We start from the raw sequence: 17,209 nt of genomic DNA, 5'->3' as shown, positions 1-17,209 counted from the left end.
CTACCATGAAGTAAAGGAAGAAAAGCACAGGATGCCACAAAAGTGTTTTCAGGCAGCAGGTACAGGAAAATGCAATACTGCGGCAAGGCATTTGTGCAATTTCCTCTTTGCAAAGTCTGCTCATTTTTGGTAATTCTGCTAATTTTCTTAATTTTCATGTCTCCATAGGACATAACCTTGGCAATCAACCAGACTGATAATAAGAGACAAAAAAGCACAATTCCAGCAATTAGAACTAAATCTAATTATTAGTATATCAGATATGTTCACAGCGTTTTACATAAGAAGTTCAGCAAAGAATATGTAACAGCTCTGATAAACATAAAATTCTATTGTCTTTCAGTCTGAATAATCAGATGCTTCTTACTGATTTTACTATTGACTGAGGGGGGGGGTTATTATTATTATTATTATTATTATTGTGCTTCTTTCTTATCTAAGGAGCATAAGCTTTCTCTCCTCAAAGCCTTCCTTATCACATATGTAATTTCTTAAGTTGCTATATTTCAATCTAATCATGTCAATAAAGGAAGAGTGTTTCCTTTCAGGGATGAGTATAATTCGCCTATGCAACACCATAAGCCCAGCTTAGCATGGGATTTAGCAGTCTGTTAAAATGTTATTACTTGTTGCTGTGATAGTGACAGCCTCTAGACGCTTAGATATTCAGATAACATCCTCTTGAAAGAAGCCTATGTTTCAACAGATACGCATCCCAAAGTTGGACAACCCCTAATTTGCAATGCAATAATAACAAATTATCATTGTAAGCCTGGAGAAACATCAAATATTGCATGTGAAAATGGGTCACGAACAAATCATTTGTGGTTTCAAGACAGGATGCTGCTATTTGAGAGAGACATGTTTCATTCTGGATTTATCATTTCCTTTGTCATAAAAATTACTTTTATCCTGCCAATAGAGTCTTAATGGTAATGCACAAGATCTCAACATGTACTGTCAAGCTTCAAAATAGTTCTGTAAAATACTGAGATAATTAAGTTGTTGCTTCTTTGAATACCTAAACCTTGTTTTATAGTATTTTGCAGTGTGTTCAGGAAAGGAACTAGAATAGGCTGTGAGGTTTCATATGCATTCTTAGAAAATGTGTCTTGCCACTAACTGGTGTTCTCTTAATTGATTTTGCTTGTTCAGTGTTATTGAACAAATCACATTTTAAGTGGTTATATATAGTCCTTTGATACTACTTTGTAAAATCATCACATTAAGCTTCGTTACAAAAGTTTAAATCATATTAAGATGTATCATTTGAAAACAGAACTAAGAATTTGATTAGTAGCTGCATATGAATAACCAGAATACATATTTTAAAAAATATGTTTGTTTTTTTTTTTTTCAAACTGAGAAACTGAAATTCATCCAACAAATCTACACTGAGTTAGCAAGTGCCATGTAATTAGGAAAAATGGATAAGCTGTATACCTGTAGGCCTTTGTAAATTCTTTTGAACCAATATCCTTCTCAGAGTACCATCCATAGATGATTCCTCTATGTGAGAGCGATCCCCAATAACTGTCCAGTACATCATCCTAAAAGTATTAAACATAAAAAGTAAGCTGGATGTCTATAGATAACCTCAAAGCACTTCACTGATACTAAATTTTTATGAGCCTTTCAACCTACCTGAAAGATGGGGGATAACTGATCCTGATTTACATACAGGTAAATCGAGCAGGAAAATTAAGTAAATGACTTGGAAAAGTTTAGACATTTGTAGACATAATTTTATTTCTTTTACTCTACTTTGCATTTTTGTTTAAATTACCAAAACAGAGTAATGCTGAAACATACTTACCCCTTTTTCGGATTTACAGCAATTGCATATGGTTCTCCTGCCATGCTTGTAAGGAGTCTTGTACAGTTAGGTCCGTTCAATTGACCTACATTGATGGAGTATCTCAGACTAGTCCAATGAGTTGTATAGTAGCTGAACCAATGCATTCTGGAGTGATCAGTCCAGTAAATATTTCCAGCAATCCAGTCAACTGCAATGCCCCTAGGTCTTTTGAATTCTGGACACTAAAAGGAACAGATGTTAAAGTCAGATTTATGGAAATGATTTTTCACAGCAGCTGCATAGTCAGAGATTTATGTAACTTTTTACAGTTAAGTAACTTTTACCTTCAATATGGTGAAATATTTAAAAACACTGCATTGGAAAGACGTAAATTCCACCTGTAGGAGATCGGCTCTAAGTGATCTGCTGACAGTTCTATTCAATGCAGAAGAACAAGTCAATGGTTCAAAACTGTTTTCTCAAGCCTAAGGCTACCCACATTAAGAAAAAGGCACTTAGGCATGAACTACTTGACCTATTGACACTGAAGCAAATAAATGTTACATACTGTAATTCAAAAGGAAAGGAAAGGGTAGAATTAAGCTTATACAGCTATTATACTCCATGCAGAGCTATGGTATGATGTCCCAACCCAAAGCCCCCAGTGCAAATGGTGCTTGAGACCATCCTGAGGTATGGCTGCTCAGCAGCCTGCCACGGATAAATAAAATCACTGCATTTAGAAAACTGCATAAAATTACCCCTGTATTCTGACCAATACTAGCATGCAATTGTAACGCAAATTTTTAAATGTTTCTCTTCCCTTGCTGTTAACTGTTCCTGTGTTCCACCACCAATTAAAACTAGTTAGTGCAATATTCAGCTTCATATGTAAAAGAGGCTTGACAGATTATCACTTTAAAATTATAAACTGTAGTATCTCTGTCATGATTTCACAGTTATCATTAAGACCTAGATCCTAAAAAATGGTCCTAAGGATAGGAGTTCATATCGCAAATAGGAGATCTATATGAACAAGTTTCTTTAAAGTTTACTAGAATTCCTGCAGAGAGGAGTAAAATCTGTAAAATAGGACTACCCAACTATTTCTAACATGAATGCAGCATATCATAAACAATTCAACACCTGCATGGGCTGAATACATATAGAATTGTTTGCCTGTTTATCTATAATGACATAAAGTTAAATTATGAACAAATAATGTCTATTCCTTGACAAATGCAGTAATGGAATGCTACTAAGCTATGTAACTAGAAATCAGGAAAGAAAATCCTAAAATAACTTGTTTTCCTCAGGTGCCAGAGTTCCCTAATACCACAAGACATTTGTAGACTATTTTCATCATAAAATAAAGGTCATTTCATTCTCTAGGTGAAGTAATAGGACTGCAAGGGTGAATTTAGATAGTTCATTGGTCATAAACCCTTAATTCTGCAAAAATGTCATAGAATGCATGTTCTAAAGATATACAGAGCCCTGACTTTCTATTTAGATGAGTATTAAAGCAGCAAAATCAATCACTGCATTTACAAAACAGTATTTCTTTAAAAACAGGGTCACAGTCATTTTTTTAAAGTTAAACAAAATAATGTATCATAATTCTTTGTTATGAAATGATGATACTGGCAGCATATGCTTCCAGAAATACCACAAAAATAAACTTTTTTTTTTTTTCAAGAAATGTAGCATTTGCATGCAACAACCTCTTTTTTTCCTTTCTTACATTACCCAAGCAACATTCATGTAAAGGACAAAATACCCCAAAATGTGGGTATTTGCAGATAAGCATTATTGTATTTTTAATTCAAACTCCTTTAATTCTGGGTAGTATTCAGGCACCTGTGCCAAGAAGCCTGGAGATCTCCAGTTACTACTTTGGAGACTGCAAGGGCTGACAGCACTGGCTTACAAGGCTGGAACCAAATATTCTTTTAAAAGGAGAGCAGCTAGCACGGACGGCACAGTCCCTTGCCTTTCTTTCAAGAACAACTGTTTACAGTAAGGCTGCTTTTTTTGGAAGCTGGTAAGCACATGATGGGAGTTACCATGCAGAGTGAGTGATGGTTCCCAAAAAGCTGGTAGTAGAAGCAGATGAGACAAAGGGACATCCTAAAAAGATTCTGGAACAAGGTTGGGTTGCTTACTATAGAATCATAGAATCATTTAGGTTGGAAAAGACCTTTAAGATCATCCAGTCCAACCATTAACTGAACATTACCAAGTCCACACTAAACCAATTAAGGGTAGACTAGACTAAACCATGTCCCAAAGTGCCACATCTACCCGTTTTTTGAACACCTCCAGGGATGGTGACTCCACCACCTCTCTGGGCAGCCTGTTCCAATGCTTGACCACCCTTTCCGTAAAGAAATTTTTCCTAATTTCCAACCTAAACCTCCCCTGGCGCAGCTTGAGCCCATTTCCCCTTGTACTATTGCTAACTACTTGGGAGAAGAGACCAACACCCACCTCACTACAACCTCCTTTCAGGTAGTTGTAGAGAGCGATACTAACACTGACCCTTACACATTCTTCTCAACTCTACAGGATAAGTGAAATTCCAGTAATGCTGGGGTGCATATTAAAGATCAAATGAACAAGGAGATAACAAGAAGAAATGGAAAGCAGCCATCTGGTGTAAGAGTTTAAAAAAAGAGAATAAAAAACACTAGCTGATGCTACGGCTGTGTAATTCTCAGTTGTGTTCATTAAGTTTCAGCCCAGCTACATCATATTTCTGATGTCTTATGCATCTTCTCACACTGTCTAGGAAAATTACTTCCTGTAAATGAGCTTTTACCTAATAGCTTATTTGGATTATGTTAATTTTAAAGAATGATTTTGCATACAGAATACAGATGAAAATACAGGAACAAAATCACAGTAAGATTTTCTACAGTTATTTTAGCCCACTTTGATGCTAAATATAACACACTACAACTTATTAGAAAAATTGGGGTTTGAAGCCTGATCAATTTTTATAGTATGGTAGTCTCTGCACAACTACAGACCATGTCAGCTTGACGACTTTTGATCAGAACTGCTGCCTACCGTAAAACCAGTTTTAAAGGTAAAGAATTAAAAAACCCCAAAAACAAAAAACAGAAAAAGAAAAAAAAGAAGCTGCAGTAACAGCTTGAATTTGGAAACCATTTTGACATAGTGGTAGATTACAGAAAAATTTTCAGCCCCTAAAGAGCCTCTAACGTTGAGTTTGACTGGGGAAAATAAGTTACGCATGCAGCAGGAACCAATCACCTTGCAATGCTTAGCATTTTAACACAGGAAGACTAAATTACAAATCTAATTTATATCATAAGCACATGTGAAGCAATATTTTACCTATTTACAGATGTTTTTGGTATAGCATTGCTGTGGAATGAAGTAAACCAATGACTTACTGTTGCTTAAAATATCTTCATTTAAAATAATACATTATCTAATGATATGTTAGTAGAATAGTAAAAATAAATGAGAAACAATAGTACTAGAAATCTTTTAGACTTTTACTCGCCAAAACAGAAAATTTTCTTTGACAGGTGAGCAGCGCAGTAGGTCCAATGGTTCACCAAACGACCATTTGTATCACATAAGTAGGATCATTTAAAAATCCCAACCATCTATTCCAGAAAGAGAGGGTCTCCTAAGTAAATTTCATCCATACAGAGTTATAGCTTTAAGGTAAAACCATAAATTAATGCGATTTAGAGAAAACAGTCCAGAAATTCTTTCCATTGACAGTGATGCACTGAGTTTCACTGGGCCCTGGGGCAAATGTTGTGAGTATACACATGGATATATCACAAGAGTGGTCAAGGGTCCTTGTTAAGTTCTCAGAACAGTGAGGCTGGAGCAAGCTGCTAATATACTGACTGGATACATTACAAAACCTATGTTTTTCTTCCTATTATGTGGTACAATTATTTTAATGTTCAGCTTTGTGTCCTCTTCGTTGAAAAGAGCACTTGAGTTTAAGTGGCAAGTCACTCTGTGTTGAATATTCACCTCAGATATCTTATACATCTCTCTCCAAGGATTATGCCAGTAAACAGCAGCACCAGTTACCACCAATTCACTTATACCATCTTAACTTGATTGGAATGCAGTCCTCTTCTGCATCTGTCAATAATCCCTGAAGAGTTGATATTTACTATTTCTTTAATGCTTCAATTTGTACCAAGCTTAAACCCCTTTTCACGGAAAAATACAAGAGATACTTAAAGCTATTCTCTGACAAAGGCTCTTGATATGTTAATTCCATGGAGCAATTTCAGTTGAGATGGATTTTTGCATTCATGTAATTACCTGAAAATGCAGGTGACTTTGTTCAAGTATACTGTCCTGATTTACATATCAAAGTCTAGATATAAAAGTTATAATGTAACCTTTGAAAACTTATCCATTTAAAAACTTGGGTTAAAGTGAAGGAATTCTCAAGCTTTTCAAAACCAAATTTAAGTGACAATATTAAAGGAGCACTATAAAACCAATTAACCTACTGATGAGTTATATATAAGGCAATAATGTTTGAGTATTAGTGAGATAATGCTAGGAAAATATTCTGAATAGTTTAGCACAATGAGAAGTAAATGCTTCACAAATATAAATGAAATGTGTCCAAGATATATTCACATACAGTGCGTGCATTTTCCAAATATAGATTTCTAAAAAAGCTTTGTATGGCTTGGGTCAAGCATCTTCCCGAGCACCTACCTGCACTGAGGAGTGAGGGGAAAATGGTGTATAAAGAAAAACATAATTTCTTCAGTAACTTTGAATTAAGAGGAAGTGACCAGAAAGTATTCTGGCATAATAGTGAAACAGAGATATGAAAAGCAAAAAGTATTTTGGTACTTCAGAAAAATACTACTAGTTCTAACAACATTTTATCTTTATTAATTTAAACAGGGAGACAATGTCAAAACAGCTATGAAAGTTTCAACCCCTGGACTATGAAGAAGTCTCAGCTTTATGGACCTGTAAGAAAGTGTAGACCCATTAGAGAGGTTGTGGGTCAGCAGACTACACTTATCCTTGCAGAAGGCAATCTGCATATTAACCAAAAAGAAATAAAATAGATAAATAACAATAAAAAACCCAACACTTTAATTTCACAAGACTTTACAAGTTCGTTATTTTCTAACAATGAACTCTATAGAGAGATGTGTCTATCAGGATTTCTTAGGCACAGGTATCTGCCACATTTAAATTAGAAAAATGTCACAGCAGAATTACTCCACATCTTGAATACATACTTAGGTTCTCAAAGTATCCTTCCCCAAAACTGAAATGACATACATGGCCTACGAGAAGTGCTAGGGATAATTTTCTATTTTAGATCTACTTTACATACACTTTCTGTCAACAAAATCTAGACCCTCTTCTGCTGGGCAGATGGAAGTGTTGGGTTTTAACCACTTTTCCCATATACGTGCTATCACAGGCACCTTCATGTCTGTTGATGTCTACATCCCCCAGGCTTTTTGCCCTGCTGACATCAAAGGTCAGGAATGTCATTCATTTGCAAAGGAAGTATCCTTGGATGAAAGGTACTTAGAAGTGATTTCAGATGTATAAGAGTTGAATGATAGATGAAAGATTAGTCTACTGCTGCTACTGCTGCTTATTCTACTGGGTATATAAAAGCATTCATGTGATGTAAGGTCATCCCTGTTACCTCTCCTAAGTTTAAGGAAACAGCCTTAAGGTGTTATTTCTAACTTGATTTATTACTGGCCAAGAAAATACTAAAAACTTCCTTGGCCATCACATTTAATAAAAAGTAAAAAAAAAAAAAAAAAAAAATCTAAATTTACCACATTATAGAAACACCAAGGAAAAGATCACATTGATATCTTCAGTTCAGCACTAACACTTCCTTGGCAATTTTGTAGAAATACATTAGAAAAAAGGAGTATCAGTCTGCATTTATTTTATTTTCAAGTAAAAGACCACTTGAAATCAAGCTAGGTTATAAAAATCCACGTTTCTGTTGTAAAGTGCAAAATTATATCTATGCTTATTTAAAAGAAGATACTGTGCAGTTCAACATATAAAGGAATCAATACTTATTGTTCTGATTTTTAAATCTGTCATAGCCTTGCTAATATTATTGTTTACCTGGTCATTATGGAAATTGGGCCTGTCTTTGGCCTATCTACATTTCCTGTTTTCCAAGTATTTGAAGTTTACACCTTTCTTTAAACTTTGTGTTGCTTATATAAGTCTATTATATCCTCTCTTCTTTTCTCTCTTAAAATAAAAAATCTTCATGGCATACAGTCTTTCCAAGCCTCTAACATACTGGTTATTTCTCTGTAGAAAACTTTTTTAAATACCATAGTTTTGATCTCTTAGAGACTCGACCAAGTCTGTCAGAATCTTGAATGGAAAGGCATTAGTAGACATACATACCATTTGAATAAATCAGAATAGAAACGTACTTCAACAGAAATTTGTATCATATAATCTTTGATTTTGATCACTTACTATCAAGCCACTGTTACTTTGCCTTCTCTCTCTGTCGTGAAGTTTTCTGTAGAAAATCCCTCCTGGATTAAATTGAGTACTCCAAACAATCATGTCCCCTTGAAAATATGCATCCATTCCAGTTATCCTTGAATTATGTTCAATATGTGATATTTGCTGATGAACATCACTGTAGTTGAATGGATATGCAAAACCCAGGATGTCAGTGTCATTAGCAACATAGAGAACTTGATCTTCAGAGCCTAGGGGTTATTACAATGAAACAAAAATAAGGTAAATGTCAACTAATGCAAAATCAGTGTTTTTCACTCAAGTAGCTTTTTGGTGTTTATCTGATATAATTTCTTATGTTAAAATTATTTTCTGATTGTTGAAGACTGCAAAAACACTTGGGGCAATAAATCAACTCTTTATACTCTGATACCAATATATATTACTTCAATGCTCTCCAAGCTCACATTGTGACACCTAACACTATATTTTAAGGCCTATGTAACATAGGAATTTGAACACTTTAAGCAGTGTACAAAAATAGGGGATATTATGCATTAAGCCCATATGAATCGCTACGTATTTTTATATGCATGTTCTGTCTAGAGGGTCCTAAATGTATATATTAAAGGAACACAAACTTGCCCATAAGCATTATTTTAAATTGCTTAATTGGAAATTAGAAGTGGAACGATCCTATCTTTAGTGAAGGCAGTGAAGTTTTGAAATTGACTGTAACATGAGCAAACTGGACAAAGCTGCTACAGAACATATGCAGTTGTACCTTATATTGCCTCACTTCAGAGAGTTAACATTTATGGATACCTGTGAATGGGTGGTATTTATGGATACCTAGTTACCATCTTGATTCAGATATTGTAAAATGTGTTATTCATAAGAAAATGCTCTCTGGTATCTATTCATTAAGTTTTGAGAAAGTTTCAAATCTGCTGCATACATTAGAATGCACTTGTAATTTTTTTAGATTGCTAATCTATATCACATTTATCCATAGAGAATCAACTTATAATAATGTCTGTCTAATACATTTCCTCCTTATGAGTATGAAATACCAAAAATCATTTGTTCCCTCACTCCTGCTAAATAGAAGAAGAGGAGTTCCATTAAAGCAAGTATCAATGAAGGAAAGAGGGAACCATTAACTATATTATAATGGAAATGAAGCTTGCAAAAAATTCAGATGTAGGATAATGATTCCCAGATTTTTAAATTATAAGCCTTCAGAATTGTGCGTGTTTGTATAATAACAAGACACTATCCACAATTAGTAACCTTGTTTGTTCCCATGTCATAATCTGACTGCTTCTTCAGCAATAGGTAATGATGATAAATCCTGATAGAGTCCACGTTATGTATAGAGGAAACTACTAATGACTCAGTGATATGATCTTCCCATGATAAGTTTGCTTCAAGAAAATGTGAATGAAACGTGTAAGATACCTGACTATCACCACCTAGCTACAGCGCTGGTGTACCTACATTTCTGACTGGTGTGCTACAAAGGAGGAAGAACTGGAATTAACAGGTGTCCTGGTTTCGGCTGGGATAGAGTTAATTTTCTTCCTAGTAGCTGGCATAGTGCTGTGTTTTGGATTTAGGATGAGAAGAATGTTGATAACACACTGATGGTTTAGCTGTTGCTAAGTACTGCTCATGCCAGTCAAGGCCTTTTCAGCTTCCCATGCTCTGTCAGGTGCACAAGAAACTGGGAGGGGGCACAGCCAGAATAGTTGATCCAAACTGCCCAAAGGGCTATTCCATACCATATGGCGTCATGCTCAGTATAGAAACTGGGGGGGGTTGGCCGGGGAGCAGCGATCGCTGCTCGGGAACTGTCTGGGTATCGGTCGGCGGGTGGTGAGCAATTGCATTGGGCATCACTTGCTTTGGATATTGTTATTACTATTATTATTATATTGTTATTGTTATTATTTTACTTTATTTTATTTCAATTATTAAACTGTTCTTATCTCAGCCCAGGAGTGTTTCTCACTCTCACTCCTCCGATTCTCTCCCCCATCCCATCGGGGCAGGGGGAGTGAGCGAGCGGCTGCGTGGTGCTGAGCTGCTGCCTGGGGCTAAGCCACGACACCAGGATACAATCTGTTATGGTTCTAGGATGTAGATACGCACAGAGATGTATAAGGAGCCACACCTTGTAACTTCAACACTAGTTCTGCACTGAAGACTCCAAGTATAGGTATAAGTCAAATTCACACCAAAATCTGTCTAAATTGCAGGTGGATGCTCAGATCATACTTTTAGTTATTCAGATACAGAGCCATAAAGATTATGTTAACTATACTCAGACAGCTGGATTATTGCTTGTTTCCTTTCTAAAATGATTTAAAAGTTACATAATACCCAGACTTAACTGTTACCTCCATTTTGTGCAATACCTCTGCCTTATGAAAGACAGAAATAACATCTATGTGTGCATATTTCTTTACCTTCACTGGACCATGATGTAGGCAGCTGATTTATATAAGGATTATATTCTTAGGTAACTATACTTAAAAAAACTCCACTTAAATGACATATAAGATTTCTCGACAAGACAAAGCGAAACATGTTAACTCCAAATACTACTTCATTTATTCTTAAAGTTCTAAAACATGTTTCTGTGAAAGAGTTGATCCTTCTCTCAAGCTTCTAAAGCTTCACCAGAATGCTTACATGCCTGCCAATATATAATCTCTGTTTTTTGTATTTGTGTGTATCTTTTTGTAAATAGAGAAAGCTGGAGTTGGAAATGGACTTTCATATTAAGTAGGTTCATTTACATGGAAGTGATAAGAATTTACTGCTTACTGAAATGAAAGGTAAATCTGAGTGGTTTTGAGAATTATTTCTGTGCACTATTCAAGAAATATTTATCTAAAAATAAATTGTATATGCAACACATTAGTGTTACCAACCATGTACATAACAAATGATTCAGTACTGTCAATCTGTTTTGATTTTTATAGCCTTACCTTTTGCTATGCAACTGTTATTCCACTCCTTATAATTTTTCTCACACGCACATTTGTACGACCCCTTAATATTACTGCAGTGTTGGGAGCAGGTACCAAATACCATACACTCATTGATATCTATGAGGAAAAGAATTGTAATTTATATAGCTATAGTTTAATACACTATTATTTAACATGTTCGGAACATCATGGAACAATGCAGATGAACAAAAGGAACTCATAAACATTGGTATATCTTGCAACAGTAAAAGGAAGCCTTCTGCAATTATCACTAATGCTATTTCCGCTGCAATCCACATATCTCAGAAAGATATTTTATATTATTTCTCCATCCTTCTTCTATCAACATATTATCATTAGTTTGAAATCAACTTTGAGAACGAAAACATCTGTTACAGTTACCTCCGACACACCTATCTCTGTTACAGTCAAAGCTAATATGATCACCCCTTACTGGAAAACCGCCTGTGTATACCTTTTTCTTAAGAGCCAAACAACGAAGTATTTGTATGCAAGTATCTATTCACTTTGATAATCCCACTGAGGTGATCTCCACATTTTCTGGAAGTTGCTGCTCACCAGTAAGAAAATGAATTCACAACCCATTCTTTGGGAAGGCAGCTTTATCTTATCTTTTTGATCAACTCTTTCATTGTAACAACTATGTCTTTTTCTGACCAGTGTGGCATGACATATATTAAGATTACATTTTCTAAGGTATTTTACTTTCAATCTCTTTATTTTCTTTTCAATTTTCAGTTTTATGCATCTTCATTATTTTAAGCATATCAAAATATTTGCATATACCAACTTAAACACCAGTCCCAGTTGCTCAGTTAAATGATCTACTAGACCTAAAATTACCCATTTACCCCTTAAATTATAAAATCATTTAATGGTCTGACCTGAACCTTTCGACATTCACAACCAATGTTAATCTTTGATAACCTCTCCAGGTAGAATGCATAAATCTATATCCTGTAAATCCTTTCAGTTTCTTTTCTTGATTTCTTAATGCCATAGCTATGAAACAGTTTTTACTCTGTGGAAAAAAGTATGTGTTATGTATCTCCTTCTTCAGCTTAGAAAATTGACCATGCAGTTGACTTTTAATACTTTACAGCAAGGGATGATGGAAAAGATCTGTACCTTCACATTGTCTATTCCTCTTGTTTCTCTGAAATCCAGGTTTACACTGACACAGGAGGGATGTTTTTGTTTGATTACAGTATGCATCATCTCCACAAGGATTCACATTATCTTCACATGTATATTCAGTGACACCTAAATGTAAACAAAATGTCTAAAAAACACTGATAGATCTGTTTAAACTGTTAAAAATGAGATCTAAAATAACAACAAATAACAAATTTATCTTTCTGTTAAAAGTGTGTCAGGTAAATTTTAAACAATTATATGACATTACCTACATATGCATATACATTGACAGTATTTAATTGAGATACTTCATTTCACATCAAGAATTTAATACTAAAATTTATCTTGTTGCAAATATGAAATAAAATGCAATCAGCTTGTAGCTGAACTACTTAAAAAACTCAAGAACTACTCTAAAAACTACTACAACCTACTACAACTGCTGTGAAATTTGCCTTCCTCTTGTGGTATGTCAAATAGAATTAACTCTTTTTTTAACTAAAAAATTAACTTTAAGTTTAATTAACTTCTGTGATGTTGAGTAGGTGTTGCATGGATGAAAGTCTCAGTTAATTACTTCTTTTCTGCTACAATGATGAAAACACATCTTGTCAGCCAAACTCACTTATTTTGCAGTCTTGCTCATCTGAACCATCTCCGCAGTCATCAAACCAATCGCACTGTAGCTCCATTGGAATACATTTCTTATCATTACAAGCAAACTCATCTTTTTTACATGGTCTTGCTTTATATGTGATTTTATCTATATAATTACAAATGAATAAGAGAAAAATAAATCAGTATTTAAGATTTTTAGATTATTTTAGACACATACAAATGGGAATGACCATGAAGCATTAAGCAACTGGAAATTATTTCAAGCTTAATTTCTTTCAGTTTCAAATTCTGATCTACTAACCTCCAGTTAAGCTTTACTGAAGGACAAGCAGATCTCTGTAACAAAGTTTGCCTTCAAGTTGTTTTCTTTGATCTGAATGCCTTGAAAGGTAATATCACCTACCGCAGTGATCTTCATCCGAGTTATCACCGCAGTCATCAACCTCATTGCAAATCTGCTCAGGTCGCAGACAAACCCTGTTGTTTCTACATCTGTACGGCCTTGTTGGAGGGCATGGAAACTTTGCTGTATATTAAAAAAGAAGAATCAGCTATTACCCAGCTAGCATTCTTGAACCTTCTTTAATGTCTCCTTATCAATAAGCAATACGCAGGCATAGGAACACATTTGTACTTGGCATATGAACAGTACTTGATTTTAACTTCTGGTACCTAATGGAATAACATTTCAACAATGTTTATAGTAGAAGTTCTTCATTTAGGGAATGAAATTATTTTGAGTGATAAGGGTAACTACACTTCTTTTTGAGAATCAGTAAATATGACAGAAATAAAACAAAGGCAGGAGGAAATTTAATGATAATCAATATTTCAACGTAGAAGTAACTTTTTCCCATCTGTGCAATTCCTACAAATAGATTAATTTCTCACAAATATCTTATCTGAACTTACATGAGTAGCACTAACAATAGAAAACTATATCCCACATTTGAAGTTAATCTTCTAGAAGTTAAATAAAGACAACTTAGACACATATGTCCTTATCTATTTATGTATGTTACAGGTAATTTCTTGCTTTACTACATGAAAAGCACTGAAAAATGTAATGTCATACCACACATTTCAGCAACTTCATCAGAGTTATCTCCACAGTCATCCTCGCCATCACAAACCCAAAAATGTAGTTTGCAGAGGGAATTGTTGCACAAAAATTCATCAGCTCTACATATATTTCCCCCTGGGAGGATAAAAAGAAGACAGGAAAAAAAACAGGAAAATAGAAAGACAAAAGAAAGAATGTCAATTCCTGATAAAACCAGTACAACCACTTATCACATACTGTCTGCAGAGAGTGACACACATAGCTTAACTAAATGAACAAATCCCAAATGAAAGGGTTGGAGAAGCAGAGAGAAATATTTATTTAAAAATCTCTTCCTTGACCATACACTTCTTTCTCTTTTCATGGTAACTGTTAGCTAGGCATTACCTATTTGGCCTGACTAGAAAGGACAGTTATCAAAGACAGACACTGACAACTCACCAGCTAGGTATGCTCCCCCCGCATTTAGCCAGGAGATGCTCAAACTACCTTTCTGCCTGTAACTGCCTTTGGTGATGCTGCCTTTCAGAAAAGACCTGGCTGGGTACAGCAGTAATTTGTGCTGTCAGAGAATGGTACAAACCAGAAGACAGAAATACGGTCAAACTTGTGAAAGGCCACTTTCGTCCAGGTTGGTTTCACATGAATGTCTGATCCTCCACCTATTCCTACTCCCACTCTCTGAGACACACATCGTGTTCAGAAGAGACAAAGTGATTGCAGTTCCTTAGCCATGAGGTAGCATCTTTTTAGTCTCCTGAGGAGTAATAGGCTTGGCCAGGCTTGTAACATCCCCATCAACTATAAACTCTGTAATTAGGGAAGATCTAGCCACGGAGGCACAGAGTAGATACGACTAGGTGACCTCTAACAGTCTCTTCCTTTTTGTAACTTCTGCAATTTCCCATTAGGATATTTACTGAACACAGATGCAGCAAGAATAAATTCTTCCATGTAACTTTAGTATTGATTGAACTCTGAATCATCTAACAAACTGGAACAGAGGGTGAGAGAACATGTTTTTAGCTGGAGTACTCAAGCTTTAAAAATTGGTTCAAGTTGGATTCAGTTTTAATACGTGTAGCAGTATGAAGGCATTTTGTTTCAAAATTCTAACTAAATTTTACCACCACCAATCAATGAAGTTATGGAAACTTCTTGAAATTAATTTTCTACATAACACGTTTTTATGGTAACTGCATTCTCAGTTTCCTGAGAGAAGTAGAGTATAAAAGAAATAAAGCTGTGTACCTGCAGAGGAGGAAACAATGAAATTTTATATGATAACACCAAAACTCTCACTGTGGCTCACCTCAATGCATTATACCCATCCTAACAGTTAGATCAGACTCCAGTGGCTTTTTACTTATTCACTCAGTGCCCTGTTCACACCCCATTAAAATCAACAGAAGGCTTTCTTTCGCTATAAAGGGTTCAGAATGGTTTAAATTTTTTTTCCAGAAAATTAATTTGCATGAAATACCCACCATGTAAGAGGATGTTGGGAACTCTCACACTATGTTACCAAATATAATTCACTCCCATTGCAAATGTAACTTACGAATATTAACAGAAATATTCTTTATTATCATCCAAGGAAAAATATATAAAATTCAAGTATTCTTCATGATGAAAGACATGAATAGAAATAATTGTATGTGTAATCACAATAAAACCATAATTCTAGTTGTATAATAAGATTGAAAAAAGCTATGTTTATAAATATGCACAGTGGGCTACAGATAAATATTACGGAGATTGTTTTAGAATGCTGTAGAATAAAACTCCATTTGTGTTTGCTGTATTTCCAAAAGAGGAAAAAAAATAGTTATCAGTGAGATAAACTGGCATTTGTTTCATGTGATTGCTCTGTCTGTCATAATTCCTTTAGAGAATAGATTTCTATAACAGAAATCATAATTGTGACATAAATGCAAAGTATTATAGCAATAACCAACTAGGCAAAAGTCTTATTGCATTATAAGCAATTTGCAGTTCACAGAACTTCCATTATGCTAGCCAGAAATAACGTTGGCCTCAGATAAAATAAGCACGTTACTACTTACTTACACTCCATTGTTTTTTAAAGAGATACAGTCCAGATATTTTAAAAGCAGCTTTAAAATGGACTAGAAGTTTTTTAAAACTTTGCTGATCTCATTCTCAGTCTTCTCAAAACAATTCATTCTTCAGCACTTCCAAATATGATGGTTCTCTCTTTGCATCTAAACATCTCTGGAACATTCTTCCCATTGTCTTCATTTTCTGGTCTCTCTTTTAATCATCCCATATAGCTTCTTTTTTTTTTTTTTTTTCCTAGTGGTAAGTGTTGGGTAATAGACTTACAACAAAATAAGGGAAGAATATTTTACTCCACAATTGCTTGCTTCATCTCTGATTGTTACTTATTGTTGCACTGCGTTATGCTTTTGAAGTTACACACATATCATGTGATTGTAGATGACTAACACACAGAACTAAAATTTTGCTTTTTTAAAAAAAATTCTTTAATTTGAGTAAGAATTTCTGTGTTTGTCACGATTATTGAATTACTATACTTACTACGAATTTTGTGCAGTTACACTACTACTGCCTGGTACCTGAAGCAAGGTTCAGTTAAAAAAAAAAAATCAGAAATAAAGACTTGCATGGTCTTACCCTCAGAGGGAGTACTACAGGGAACTCATTTAATAATGTTTAATTGCATACATCTATGTGTGTGTATGTATATATAGATATGTATGTAAATATATATATGAACGCTCAATTAAAAAGACATATTGGAACAAGATTTGTGAATTTGCAACTATGAGAATTAGACCAACTGATGTATTTCTCAAAACCATATCTGGAAGCTTAATCATAAGCATGAAAGTCTGAGCGTAGCATTTAGCTTCATGTGAATCAACTTATGTACATAGTTCTGCTCTCTAAGGAGACTGAGAATTCAAAATGTGGTTTTATGGGTTCTGGTTAGTTGCAACATTTCATCTCCATGGAAATAAATAGAAAACTGGGGTCTTAAGATTACTTATTTAGCAATTTTTCCTTACATTGCATGGCTTTGTAATT

The 17,209-nt window shown here is 34.7% G+C and overlaps 1 protein-coding gene across 1 annotated transcript in view; it reads right to left on the bottom strand.

The window, feature by feature from the left end:
* Positions 1–17,209, bottom strand: part of LRP1B (LDL receptor related protein 1B) — a 584,315-nt gene that overhangs the window by 51,074 nt on the left and 516,032 nt on the right. Inside the window, exons 71-78 of the mRNA XM_075711708.1 lie at positions 14,150–14,272; positions 13,478–13,600; positions 13,082–13,219; positions 12,448–12,582; positions 11,296–11,415; positions 8,309–8,550; positions 1,817–2,040; positions 1,444–1,550 (exon numbers count right to left, since the gene is read on the bottom strand). Coding sequence (XP_075567823.1) covers positions 1,444–1,550; positions 1,817–2,040; positions 8,309–8,550; positions 11,296–11,415; positions 12,448–12,582; positions 13,082–13,219; positions 13,478–13,600; positions 14,150–14,272 — 1,212 coding nt within the window. The remainder of the gene's footprint in view (positions 1–1,443; positions 1,551–1,816; positions 2,041–8,308; positions 8,551–11,295; positions 11,416–12,447; positions 12,583–13,081; positions 13,220–13,477; positions 13,601–14,149; positions 14,273–17,209) is intronic.

Source organism: Pelecanus crispus, chromosome 5 (genome assembly GCF_030463565.1).
Source record: "Pelecanus crispus isolate bPelCri1 chromosome 5, bPelCri1.pri, whole genome shotgun sequence".
NCBI lineage: Eukaryota > Metazoa > Chordata > Aves > Pelecaniformes > Pelecanidae > Pelecanus > Pelecanus crispus.
The sequence above is the reverse complement of the archived record's forward strand: the minus strand, read 5'-3'. Positions and strand labels throughout refer to the sequence as shown.